The sequence below is a fragment of the Dendrobium catenatum genome, unplaced genomic scaffold (assembly GCF_001605985.2).
Source record: "Dendrobium catenatum unplaced genomic scaffold, ASM160598v2 fragScaff_scaffold_784, whole genome shotgun sequence".
Taxonomy (NCBI): Eukaryota; Viridiplantae; Streptophyta; class Magnoliopsida; order Asparagales; family Orchidaceae; genus Dendrobium; species Dendrobium catenatum.
Genome location: NW_021319246.1, coordinates 162,357 through 175,206, shown reverse-complemented (window position 1 = coordinate 175,206; position 12,850 = coordinate 162,357). Strand labels below are relative to the sequence as shown.

The 12,850-nt window shown below is 33.8% G+C and overlaps 1 protein-coding gene across 1 annotated transcript; it reads right to left on the bottom strand.

Annotated features, from left to right (window-relative positions):
• Positions 1 to 3,453: 3,453 nt before the first annotated feature.
• On the bottom strand, positions 3,454 to 5,119 carry LOC110096613 (protein FAR1-RELATED SEQUENCE 5-like). The gene is made up of 3 exons (XM_020822651.2): positions 4,664 to 5,119; positions 3,638 to 3,755; positions 3,454 to 3,524 (listed from the first exon to the last, which is right to left on the bottom strand). The coding sequence occupies exons 1-3, from the start codon at positions 5,117 to 5,119 to the stop codon at positions 3,454 to 3,456; spliced, it is 645 nt and encodes a 214-aa protein (XP_020678310.2).
• Positions 5,120 to 12,850: the final 7,731 nt, after the last annotated feature.

Below are 12,850 nucleotides of genomic sequence, written 5' to 3'. Positions count from 1 at the left end.
CTTGCATGTTAGAGAAAACCCACATGTTTTACATTACACAAATTATCACTCAAAACTCTCTTCTTCGTAAAACTGCAGCAAAGAGCCCCTTTTATAGGGGAGAAAATAAAGAAAAAGAACAATAAATATTGAGGGTTAATGCACATCTTAACCAGCCACTAAAAACTCTTCAAAATCTGAGGTAAAATTGAAGCCAAAGGGGCAGCATCCATGGGAAAACCGAAGCATCAAAACATCCCCAAAAGTGGTGGCAAACCGAAGCATTAAATGTTGATAAAGAGAAAACCAAAAAGGGCAACAAACAAGGGGAAAAACGAACCATCAGGGGGAAAATCGAAGCATTTTTTCATCAACTACGGGAGGAAAAAAACTGAGACATCCATACAACTGATTGGAGGGGAACCAAAGCATCATTTGGCTGCAGGGGGGGTATGGCTTGCTAATATCACAAATTCCAACCTATACTGATGCTTGTAAATTTCATTTCAATTTTATTTTGAACTTTATTGTAATTTAATTTTTTTTTAATGTTTTTTCTACCCTATGTGGAAGGCAACCAATGATCATGTATAGGTTGTGCTCTTGGCATGCTATTCCTTTGGTGTGCTAGCTTCTTTGGTGCCATAGCATTTGGACTGACTTGGGTTTGACTCAGGTTCCATGGGTGTGGTTTGGATGATTCGGGTATGAGCTATCTATAGTTGGACGGGCTTATGTTGTCTTTATTCAACTCTTTTTTTTTGTTTCTGTGCATATCGGGTTCATTTCCCATCTTTTATTGCCTCTTCGGCTCCTCTAAATGTCCCGGTTCTTCCCTTGGCACTTATTCTGATCGCAGTTGTTCCAGTTTCCCGCGTGCCTCTTCGTGTGCTGCTCTAATCGGTGGTCTTTTGGTCTTTTGCCTCCCCATTTCTTATTATCTTGAGTGGGCGGCTGTTTGGTTGTTTAGTTCCCTTCCTTCACTTATATAGAAGGTCTATTTTGTGACATTTGGGAGCTGATTTTTGGTGAGTGATACACTGAAACATGATGGCGTCTTCTTTAATAGCTTGCTAGCTATGTTCCCCTTTCTCTTCTCCTCTATATAATTTCATCTCAGACTTCTTATCTATTTCTTCTCTTCTCAAATGTCCGCCCCATTTGTATCTTTCTTCTAAAGCTTTTGAAGGTGTTGGTTGGTCGATTTGTTAGCATTTGCTGGAGGAGTTTGTGGTGGACGTTGGCCTAACGTTGTTGTAGTGAACCTCTGGTTTGCATGTCTTTAAGCACCAATCATTTTATCTACTATTTTTGATGCATGTGATGTGACCACTAGCTGGTTGTTATGAGGGTAGTTTTTATTATTTTTAATTTTCTTAGAGTTTAAATTCTATTTGTTTTCAAGTTTCTTTGGTGTTGGCTTAATAAGGTTGAATTGAGTTAGTTACTAATTTCCTTTGTGTTCTTCTTTTTTTTTTTTTAGTTCATTCCTTAGGGTTAAGAAGGATTTCTATGGGTTGGCAAAATACGCAAAGTGTACGCCTTGGGTACACATTAGGTACGCCTCGAATACGCATACCATACGCAAATCTCATAAATTATTTTTTTCTTAAAAAAATTATTTAATTCGAATTTAATTGATTTGATCCAATCCTTTGGTATGAATCGTGTAAATACTCATGTTATAAAATGATTATAAAAATTTTCATAATGAAACATAGTATTTGTGTATACCCTTGTGCTACACAAGCGATGGTTCTAGAGTGTGGGTGTTATGCTTCACTGGCTTGGCATTCATTGGAGTATATGGAGAATCAAAGTGGTTTGGAATACTTAGTCTCATGAATAAAAGAATCAGGAAGCGTTGAATATTAGGTTTCTCACCATTGAACCTTCATTCCTTGGGATTAAGAAGGATTTCTATGGGTTGGCAAAATACGCAGACTATATGCCTTGGGTACGCATTAGGTACGCCTCGAATACGCATTCCATACGCAAATCACAGAAATTGTTTTTTTCTCAAAAAATTTATTTAATTCAAATTTAATTAATTCGATCCAATCCTTCGGTATGAATCATGTAAATACTCATTTTACCCTCATTATAAAATGATTATAAAAGTTTTCATAATGAGACATAGTATTTGTGTACACCCTTGTACTACATAATTGATGGTTCTAGAGTGTGGCTGTTATGCTTCACTGGTTTAGCAATCATTATAGTATAGGAAGAATCAAAGGTGATTGGAGTTCTTCGTCTCGTGAATAAAAGAGTCAGGAAGCGTTGAATATTGGGTTTCTCTGCCTTTAAACATTCATTCCTTGTGATAAATAGGGATTTCTATGGGTTGGCAAAATACGTAGTAAATACACTTATTATACGCATTAGGTACGCATGGCATACGCCATCCATATGCAAATCACAGAAATTATTTTGTTCTTAAAAAAATTTATTAAATTTGAATTTAATTGATTCAATGCAATCCTTCCATATGAATCATGTAAATACGCATTATACCATCGTTATAAAATGATTATAAAAAATTTCTCAATGGTACATAGTATTTGTGTACACCCTTGTGCTACACAATTGATGGTTCGAGAGTGTGGGTGTTATGCTTCACTTGTTTAGCAATCATTGTAGTATAGGTAGAATCAAAGGTGATTGGAATTCTTCATATCGTGAACAAAAGAGTTAGGAAGCGTTGAATATTGGGTTTCTCTGCCTTTGAACATTCATTCCTTATGATAAATAGGGATTTCTATGGGTTGGCAAAATACGCAGTAAATATGCTTATTATACGCATTAGGTACGCACGACATACGCCATCTATACGCAAATCACAAAAATTGTTTTGTTCTTAAAAAAATTATTAAAAAAATTTATTCGATACATTCCTTCAGTTTGAATCATTTAAATACGCATTTTACCATCATTATAAAATGATTATAAAAAATTTCTCAATGGTACATAGTATTTGTGTACACTTGTGCTACACAATTGATGGTTCTAGAGTGTGGGTGTTATGCTTCACTGGTTTAGCAATCATTGTAGTATAGGGAGAATCAAAGGTGATTGGAATTCTTCGTCTCGTGAACAAAAGAGTCAGGAAGCATTGAATATTGGGTTTCTCTGCCTTTGAACATTCATTCCTTGTGATAAATAGGGATTTATATGGGTTGGCAAAATACGAAGTAAGTACGCTTATTATACGCATTAGGTACGCACGGAATACGCCATCCATACGCAATCACAGAAATTGGATCTATTGACAATGCAAGAGGGAAACTTCTTATATAGAGAAGATGACAATTATTGCATTTTCAGAAACATAGAAAATATGCTCTATATACACTCTGTATATGCATCCAATACGCATTGTATACGCATATATCCAGAAACAAATATTCCTTATAAAATAAATATCTCTAAAGATAATAATACAAATATTCTTATTACATAAAATTTTCAAATTTAATGATATCCATCATCAACTTCAGGTACATTGCTGATGGCTTTTTTGAACGTACACCTTTTATGTGTTCCTGAGTGAAGCATTTGGGTATGCTTGTGAAATTATAATGCTTTGCTCGCTTTACTGATGGCTGACTAGACGGTTCCCCTGTTATGAAATCATCGGTCATGCACTCGGGCATACTTGTGAACTGATGTACTGATGCCTGACTAGACAAGCATGCTTGTGATATGAAGTCCTCCGTTAACCATTCTGGCATGCTTGTGAAATTGTACTGCTTAGCTGGAGATGGCTGACTGGACTGTACAGAATTTATGAAGTCCTCAGTGAAGCATTTGGGCATGCTTGTGAAATTATACTACTGAGCTGATGGTTGCTTGGAGTGTACAGAATTTATGAAATCCTCCGTTAAGCATTCGGGCATGCTTGAAGGAGTAGGAATTGTTGTTGTGTTTTTCTTCACTGGTGGTTTCCCTATTAAAAAAATTAATAACAATATGTCACAATAAAAAATAAATCAAATTAGTCAGAAAATGAAATCATACTCTTTGGCTTCTTCTCCCAGCGGCTTTTCAGCCTAGCATTGGATATGCCTTTAGGCTTACGCTTTAGAGGATATTTCAGTTGTACATTTCCACCCTGTGTAGACTTTTATGTCTTTTCCTTCCCATAAATAATCAAATCGAGTTTTTCAGATGTATCCCTCATCGAAGCCAATAGGAATTCTTCACCCTCCTCATTCAGCTATGCTCGTGTGCTCATTTCATATGCAAACCTGATGACATAATTTTTGAATAAGAATCCGCTACTATCTTCAGAGCTATTGTGAGAATTTTCTTTCAAATTTAGACTAGAATATATATCTTGTCGAGCTCTTGCTGACCATCACAACAGTAGGTACTTCTCGGGGATTTTCCCAATAGTCATTTGCCTCAAAACTATTATGCAGTGAGAACACAATAAACCCATCATTTCAAACTTTCTGCAGGAGCATTGAATGTTACCATTTTGTGCATCAAAATCAACAGCCCATGGTTTAGAGTGATCCCTTTTCTCTATATAATAGACAAAAAATTTAGAAGAATCGCTAGACTCAAGCTCTACACTCATTACACCAACACCTTGTAAAAATTATTGTCCAAAAAATGAATATATTTTCTTTGAATAAATTTGAGCATCTTGCTTTAATATTGAGCAGTTTTTTATTACAGGTTCTATTTCGGACTGGCTGCATCTATAATCCTCATCCTGTTCATTCCGGCGCCAATTCCTCATCACCTTCCCTAAACCCAGAAAGCAATCAGTTATAGAACTTGTGGGCTTAGAAATGCCATGACACACATTATTAGTAGACTCGCTACGTTGTGTGGATAGAATGTCCATGCTAAAACAATCCTTATTGAAGTATGTTGACCACTTATTCCTTATCCTATAAAGATCCTTCAACCAAACATGATCTTGGAGGTTCTCTTGTATGATCAATTCAGCCCAAGCATTCTCAAACTCCTCCTCAGAGTCACATCTGCTCAAGCACTTATTGAAGAGGCCTTTCACTTTGTTGTTGGTATTGTAGCACGATACTTTTGATGGAGCCTTTTTACGGATATGCCATTGGCACAGTCTATGGCGACTGTGAGGTAGTGCAACTTCTATGGCCCTAGCCATTGCCTGGTCTTGATCTGTATATATTATTTTTGGCTGTTTATCACCCATCATTCGAACAAAAGTTGTAAACACCCACGTAAATGATTCAATTGTCTCTTCAGACAAGAAGGCCACTCCAAGCAAAATGTTTTGCCAATGATTGTTAACCCCGACAAATGGTGCGCATACCAAATTATACTTATTAAGCCTAAACTTGTATAAAAAATTATCACATCACCAAAGCAGCCATAATTTATCTTACCAATCCCATCAACCCAAAAAAAATTTAACAATCTATCAAATTCATCCTTCTGGACATCCCAAGAGAACATGTTATCATTAAGTTGACGTTCTTTAATTAACTCAATCAAAGTATTAGTGTCCCCAAGTTCAATCTTTGCTCTTTTTATTTTTTGAAAAAAGTTGTACGTACCCCTCATTGTGAATCCAATATTTTCGACACCTCCAACTTCATCAGCAAAGAAGGAAAATGCATCAATGGTTCTTATCCCAGCATCTGTCATTGCTTTAAGAATAAAAGCTTTTTCATCTCACATATTCCTACATGATCTAAGAAGATGCTGGTCTTCTGGTCTAGGCAAATCATGATTGTGATTTTCAATAAATTTTTTCACATTCCAATATCTAGCTTCATCCACTGTAAACCTAATCATAGCTGGACAGCCAGTTTGGGTATCTGATCTTCGATATTTCCTTTGGATATTAAGATCAAGCAACTTCTTGAAACCAGCTTTTGAACAAATAAAGTCCTTAGATTTTAAATTTTTGGAATTTGGCCAATAACTATGATGATCCTTACGAACACTAAAACCAAGATTTTGGACATAATTACGATAAGCCTCGTATGCCTCTTTCTCATTAACATAAACATCCTGATAAATATGTAATAAATGAATTATCCAATATGCAACCAATAAGCAGTAATTAAGCAAAATAATACGCAACCAATACGCAATAAAAACCCAATATATGTACGATTAATATGCAATGTATACCAAATCAATACGCAGATAATACTCAATGTTTATCAAACAGATAAGCAATACATACGCAATTAATACGCAACAAAACTTTGCAATAAGAAATTCAAACTTCAAATTTGTTATTGTACCCTTGCTCAATAATACGCTCAATAGTACGATAAGCCTCGAGTCTTCTTTTTAAATCAATTACAATTTAACATCAAAAATCTTTGTACCCTAAAATAATTACATCAAAAAAACGACTCTATAAAGAAATTTAATTGCAACATTGCTATAAAGAAAACTTGGAGGAAGGCGAACTTTACCGATAAGCTGAACTTTTTGTCCAGTCACACTGGTTTTTGGTGTTCTGCTTCATGTTCGCTTGTTTCCTGGATGTTGGCATTCTCATAGTTAACAGCTTCCTTCGAGACCTGCGAAAATATTGTCTGCTCATAAAAAGTAAGATCCTCCTCCAGATCCAGATCAATCTCCATCTTCATCGGCATTTTTTCTGTGAAAATTTTGGCTAAAAACGTTATATATTGCGGTGATTCGTGCCTTAAATTCTGAAAAAAAGAAGCGCAACCTAAATTTAACGTTATCTCCCGGGTCGGGTCATTGAGAAATAATTTTGACGAGTTGAGCGAGTCAATTGACTTTTTTACTTTCCATGTAAGCAACCGAACACATCTCTGTGATCAGATTCTACACAGAATAATTTCTCCCTCAAGAAATAGTTAGGCAGTCACCCATGGCTTTCGCGAACAGCGGCACGGGCGTATCACGTGCTGGCACGTAAACCCCGGACGGTCTTGGTCCGGTCCCCGCTCGGCCTGAACGGAAAAGCTGGTAACGATGCGGAAGCTGTCCTCAAATGAGCACATGGTGAAAATATTATATATATAATAATAATTTTAATTGTTTATGAATTTTCAAAAAGTAACTTTTTAAATGCGTTTCAAGATATTTTAAAATTTTTAAAATAAAAGAAATGATTGAAAATAATTCTTTAGCAATAGTTTCTATTTTAAAAGTTTACTTAACTATTATAATTATAAATAATATTAAGTTTTATTATTAATATTAATTAAATTATCATATTATCTAGAATATTATTTGACCTTCCTAACAAACAATCTTTTAATAGTAAAAAAATTTAGAGCGAGAGAGAGAGAGGTGAGTATGTAAAAGAAAAAATGATAGCATAAAACATGTTTAGAATATTAGCAAATATTCAAACAATTCATGATGTATCTCTTCATCCTTTATTTTTTTTGTAGGGTAAAAAATTATTGCTTATGAGCAAGGAGTGAATCAAAGACAGATTAATGTGGATGATAAAAGAAAATAAAGAAATATAACATTGAAAGTTAATGATTTAGAAAGCGATCAATCAAAACTAGAGAATGAAGAAGATATTACACTTATGACTAAGCAATTCAAAAGTTTTCTTAAGAGAAATCAACGACAATGTCAACATTGGAATAAAGGTAAGTTCAATAAGGCATCAAAAGTTTCTAATGAAGTCATTTGTTATGAATGCAAAAAGACTGGATATATAAAGAGTGAATGTAGGATCTCAAAGCTAATTCTGATAAAGAAAAAGTTGAGGAGAAAACTGACATTAGGAAGTGCAAGAAAAGAATGAAAAGTGTTTTCTACACTGACTTTGCTTCAGATTCTTTAAAAATAGAAGCAGAAGAGGAGGTTACAAATTTATACTTAATGGCATATAAACTTGATCATTCAGATCAAGATGAGGAATGTGACTTTTCTTATGATAAATTATTTAAAATTTCTAAGAAAATTCATAATGCATATATGAAACTTAAAAAATTACATACTAATCTTAGTATTGAGTACTTAAATATATAAAAAGAGGATGAAAATATGAGGAATGACCACGTAAACATAGATAGTAATCACATGACTTTGTTAGATGAATTTAATGATTTAAATAAGAAGTATGAACTATTAAAAACATCTTATAAAAATGCTTAAAAATGATTTTAAAGTTTTTTATGGGTGAATCTTATCAAAGGAAACATGATTTGAAGATTGAAAATTTTATTTTAGAAAATGCAAATTCATATATTCAAATAAAATTGAAAGCGTTTAAGGATAATAAGTTTGCTCCTACACTTGAACAATTTTATAATTCTTACTAAAAGTATACAAGTTCAAAACCTAAGAAAAGATATTATAACTCATATATATTAGTAAAATATTTTTCCGGTGTTAAATGCTTTTGAGGTGAAATATTGGGGCATATTTCACACACTTGCACTATTAATAATAGAACACATTTAATGTGTATACCTAAGATACATCAATCACAACATATTAAATATGCATCTAGATTATCATTAACAAGATGTGAACCCAAATTTATTAGGGTTCTCAAGTCTAATGTTTCTTTATTTTTTAGAAACACTCTTATATAAGTCATCGTGATAGCATTTCATACCTGGACAACGGATGCTCAAAATATATGACTAGAGATGTAAATCAATTTATATTGCTAGAGGTCAGGAATAGAGACATAGTTATACTTAGAGATAACACCACTAAGAGAGTGGTAGGATCAAGTAAGATTAGTAACATGAAGAATTTTATGATTGAAAATGTTTTATTGGTAGAAGGCTTAAAACATAATTTGATAAGTATTATTCATCTTTGTGAGAAGGGTTTTAACATAACTTTTTGCTTACATGCTATATTATAAGTGAAAATAGAGTTTATGTGTTGTATGGAGATAATGGTAAATAATATTTACATAATTGATTTAAATTGTGTTAACTCTTTCATTACTTTTTTATCAAAAAACTATTGCTGATGAATCTTGTTTATGATATAAAAGGCTTTGTTATGTAAGTATGAAAAATCATAAGAAGATTACCTAGAAGGAATTGATAAGAGGCATACCCAAATTAAACTTCATTAAGGATCACCTGTGTGATGTGTGTAAATTTTGAAAACAAGTTATGTCCTCCTTTCATTCAATTAAAGATCTTAGAACTAGCAAACTCTTAGAAGTCCTTCACATGTATCTTTTTGGACATGTTAGCACTGTAAGTCTAGGAGGGAAAGTTTTTGGGCATGCAATTATTAATGATTATATTTGATTCACTTGGACTAGATTCTTATCACATAAGAGTGAATCATTTGATGAGTTTAAAAATTTTTCTTCTTGGATTCAGCGGAAGCTAGGTTATGAAATTAATATAATTCACAGTGACCATGATAAAGAATTTAAAAATAAAAACTTTGAGGTTTTCTATAAAGAGAAAGAGATAGATCACAACTTTTTAGCTTATATAACTTCTCAATAGAATGAGGTTATTGAAAGAAAGAATAAAACTTTGGTAGAAGTCACTAGAGCAATGTTGTCTGAATATTCACTTCCTAAATATTTTTGGGCTGAAGCGGTTAATACAACTTGTTGTGTTTGAAATTACAAGATGCACTAAGAGGGGAGTGAATTGAAAAATTGTTGTAATACAAAGACAATCATAAACATGAGTTTTAATTTTTGTATTTTTAAAATTTAAACAAGAAAATAAAATAATATGGAAGTGAATGCTTAAAACATATTTACGATAATGAATTTCACAAAGATTTTCACCATGCAATTTTAATGAAAATAAAATGCAAGCGTAAATAAAAAGTAGTAAGGAAAAATCACACCAGAGATTTTCTAGTGGTTCGGTCACTTGACTTAAGTCCACTTCCCGGAGTCCTCCACTCCGAGAATTTTACTACTAAACAGTAATTCTCCTTTTGCCCCCACAATAAGGCAGAGAAGCTCTTACAAATCTCACTTTCACCAACCAGCGTGGCAAAGAGCCAAGCTCTTTGTTACCCTCTTAGTGACGGAAACATACCTTCTTATTTTTCTCCCTCCTAAAAAAGGAAGAGTACCTTAGAGGACACAGATGTAGAAGAATCTCCCCCTCAGAGTGCCTCCCACAAGATCTTCTTGGGCCACAGGAGGAGCAAAGTGCAGCAAACTTAGAGAAACCGTGTAATCCCTCACACTCCTCCCTCATAAAGCCCACCTTTTGCTTCCTCTCACAAACCCTAAAATATTCTCAAGAGCTCTCTCCCAAGGAATCCATCTCTAATAGCGTTCCTCTCTCACAGTCACATTCCAAAAAAATAGAAGTTTTGATACTTAAAACAGGCTAAAAAAAATCCTAAAAATTTCAAAATAGATATTATTATCGTACAGTATGATCCAATATCATATAGTATGATAAGTATTAAATTGCCTTCATCCTGGTACGAAGGTTTATAAACAGGCAAAATTTTTTAATATAATTATACAGTACGATTTATATCCGTAATATATGATATTTAAATCATTTTATTCATATAGGATGATTCTGGGATGATGAAAACTCATCACATCATATGGTACAAACCACCTCGTACACTCTGATTAGTTCAAAATCAAGGGATCGTTTGGTATGATATCTGGGACGACCAAAAATAGTCTCGGTTGATCGTACAGTATGAACTGAGTCGTATAGTTTGATAACCAATCAAAAATTAATCCTTAATTTATGCATTAATCACAGGATTAATTTAAGTATTCAAAAAATATTGTACCGTACGATCAGTTCAAAGTTTTCATATTAATCATTTACTTAAATTAATATGGCAGCTAGGATTTTTAATTATAAACACATCGTATAGTATGAAATTCATCGTACAGTACGACTAGTTCGCAGAGAGCTATTTTTTTTTTTTCATTTTTAAAACCCTTTTCCCCTGTGTGTATATGGTTGCTCAGTCTTACATGTAATTTATGGTCAAACTCAAGAATTGAAAAAACGAAAAAAGAAAAATTATAATGTTATAAATTCCAACTCCTACTATACCCAATCTTGAGTCTTCTTGTTGTCCATAGTAACTTATGATCTCTCTGAAATGTTAATACTCATAGACAAGAGAAGAAATAAAAAATATTTAATGAAAAGTAACTCATTCGATATTATTTGTCATCATCCAAATCTTAGACTAGGGGTCATGGATTGCAACAATCTCCCCTTATTTGATGATGTCAAATAATGTTGTTATTAAAATAATTTGCACAAAATTTTTATTGATTAATTTTTATTTTTTAATTTTTTAATTTTGTTTTAAATTAAATAATAACAAAAAAGAGTAAAAACAGAAACATAAAGAAAATACAATTCATTGGAATTAAAGATAAGTAAGATAAAGCACACTAACTAAAATACACAACATAATTTCTCCCCCTTTTGACATCACCAAAAAGAGGAGAAACAAACAACACTAATAGCATAAAACATATACATGTCAGAAAGTAGGATCCTGATCAGGTGGAGGTGGAGGTGGGTGGAAGTACTGGTGGATGGATGTGAATTGTTGATCAATTGAGAAAATGTGTTCCCCAAACCACCGAATGTCGTCCTTGTGTTATTGATGCTGTTCTTAAATGTGAGTGTCAAGATAGCTCTGGAGTTGGTCGAATCATTCAACCAAGTCATTGTGAGGGTAGGCTAGTCCAGGTTCTCTGGGTGGTGCACATCTTCTTTGTGGGACAGGGGCTCCTACTGGAGCAGCTTCTCCTTCTTTTTCGTCAAAGTTTTTCTTAAGGCTCTTGTCCCCAATGTAATAAAATACGAAAAAGGCATCCGTATAGAAGATTGATAGATTATCGGGTTCACCAGGATAGGTTAATTGGTATTTGTTTTGAAGGATGTAAGCTATCAGGTTGCCAAGGGCTAGATTTTATTTTTTACGGGTGGTAGGGAGGCGAACAAAGGTTATATTTTAGATATAATTAATAATTATTTTTGCATTATTAAATTTTGTGTTGGACATTATAAGGAAGGTAATGACTGATAAGATTAGGGTCATGCGGATTCGGTCGCCAGCTTTGGGTATAATTGAAGTGCGAAGGACATGCTAAATAATTCAGGCATTTTGGGTTAAGGATTAAAGAAGTGGCTGATGTTCGTAGAAAGCTACATTTCTAAGGACTAGATTTGTGGCATTCCAGTCAAATTCATTTGATAGGAAGGAATGAGCTCTAGGGCCTTCAGTAGCAGCCTAATGTATTGGGTGATGTCTCTATTGGTGATTTCTACATGTTGTCGACAGATAAAAGAGTTGAAGGTTAGGGTTTCAACAGTGAAGGTTAGGTTGTCTAGGTATTCAAATAATAGTTTAGAATTATATTAGAAAGCCAGGGTAAGGAGGAATTAAAGAGTGGTGGATGCGAAGAGGCTCATTACCTCAAAATTTAAGGCAACATGATTTAACATCCGAGACGGTTTAATAATGCATGCTTTATATTTATGGCAGGCTTCTTTATTTTAAGGAGTCAAGAAATGGTTGTTGGGATGGCGAGAGGTAGATAAACTTCCAACGATGAGACGATCATGCTTACTAGAGCTTGACATTTCATGAAGATAGGTGATACAAATTGAGGTGAAGGAAGAGTGAATGAAATGAGCTTCAAATTCAACCAATTTATAAAGTTTTGAAAATATCGTACAGTACGATCGAGGATTGTACAGTACGATGGATAATAATATCGTCTAGACAAATAGTTGGGAAAAGGTAGTCAACTTATATAGTACGATTCGTATCGTACGGTACGATCAGAAGGATTTCAATTATCCCGAGGGTCACCGATATTTGCTTTGATGAAAAGCGTCATGTAGTACGAACATGTGTTCATACGGTATGAACAGCTATAATATCATACATACCCCCTTTAATTTGTCCTCAT

Excerpts from the sequence above, each read along its gene's own strand:
- LOC110096613 (XM_020822651.2), bottom strand. The coding sequence starts at position 5,119 with ATGGCTAGGGCCATAGAAGTTGCACTACCTCACAGTCGCCATAGACTG. Across the intron at positions 3,756-4,663 it reads GCCAGTCCGAAATAGAACCT|TCCAGTCAGCCATCTCCAGC; the intron begins GTAATAAAAAAC and ends AATTCTGTACAG. Across the intron at positions 3,525-3,637 it reads ATCAGTACATCAGTTCACAA|GAACACATAAAAGGTGTACG; the intron begins GTATGCCCGAGT and ends TGCTTCACTCAG.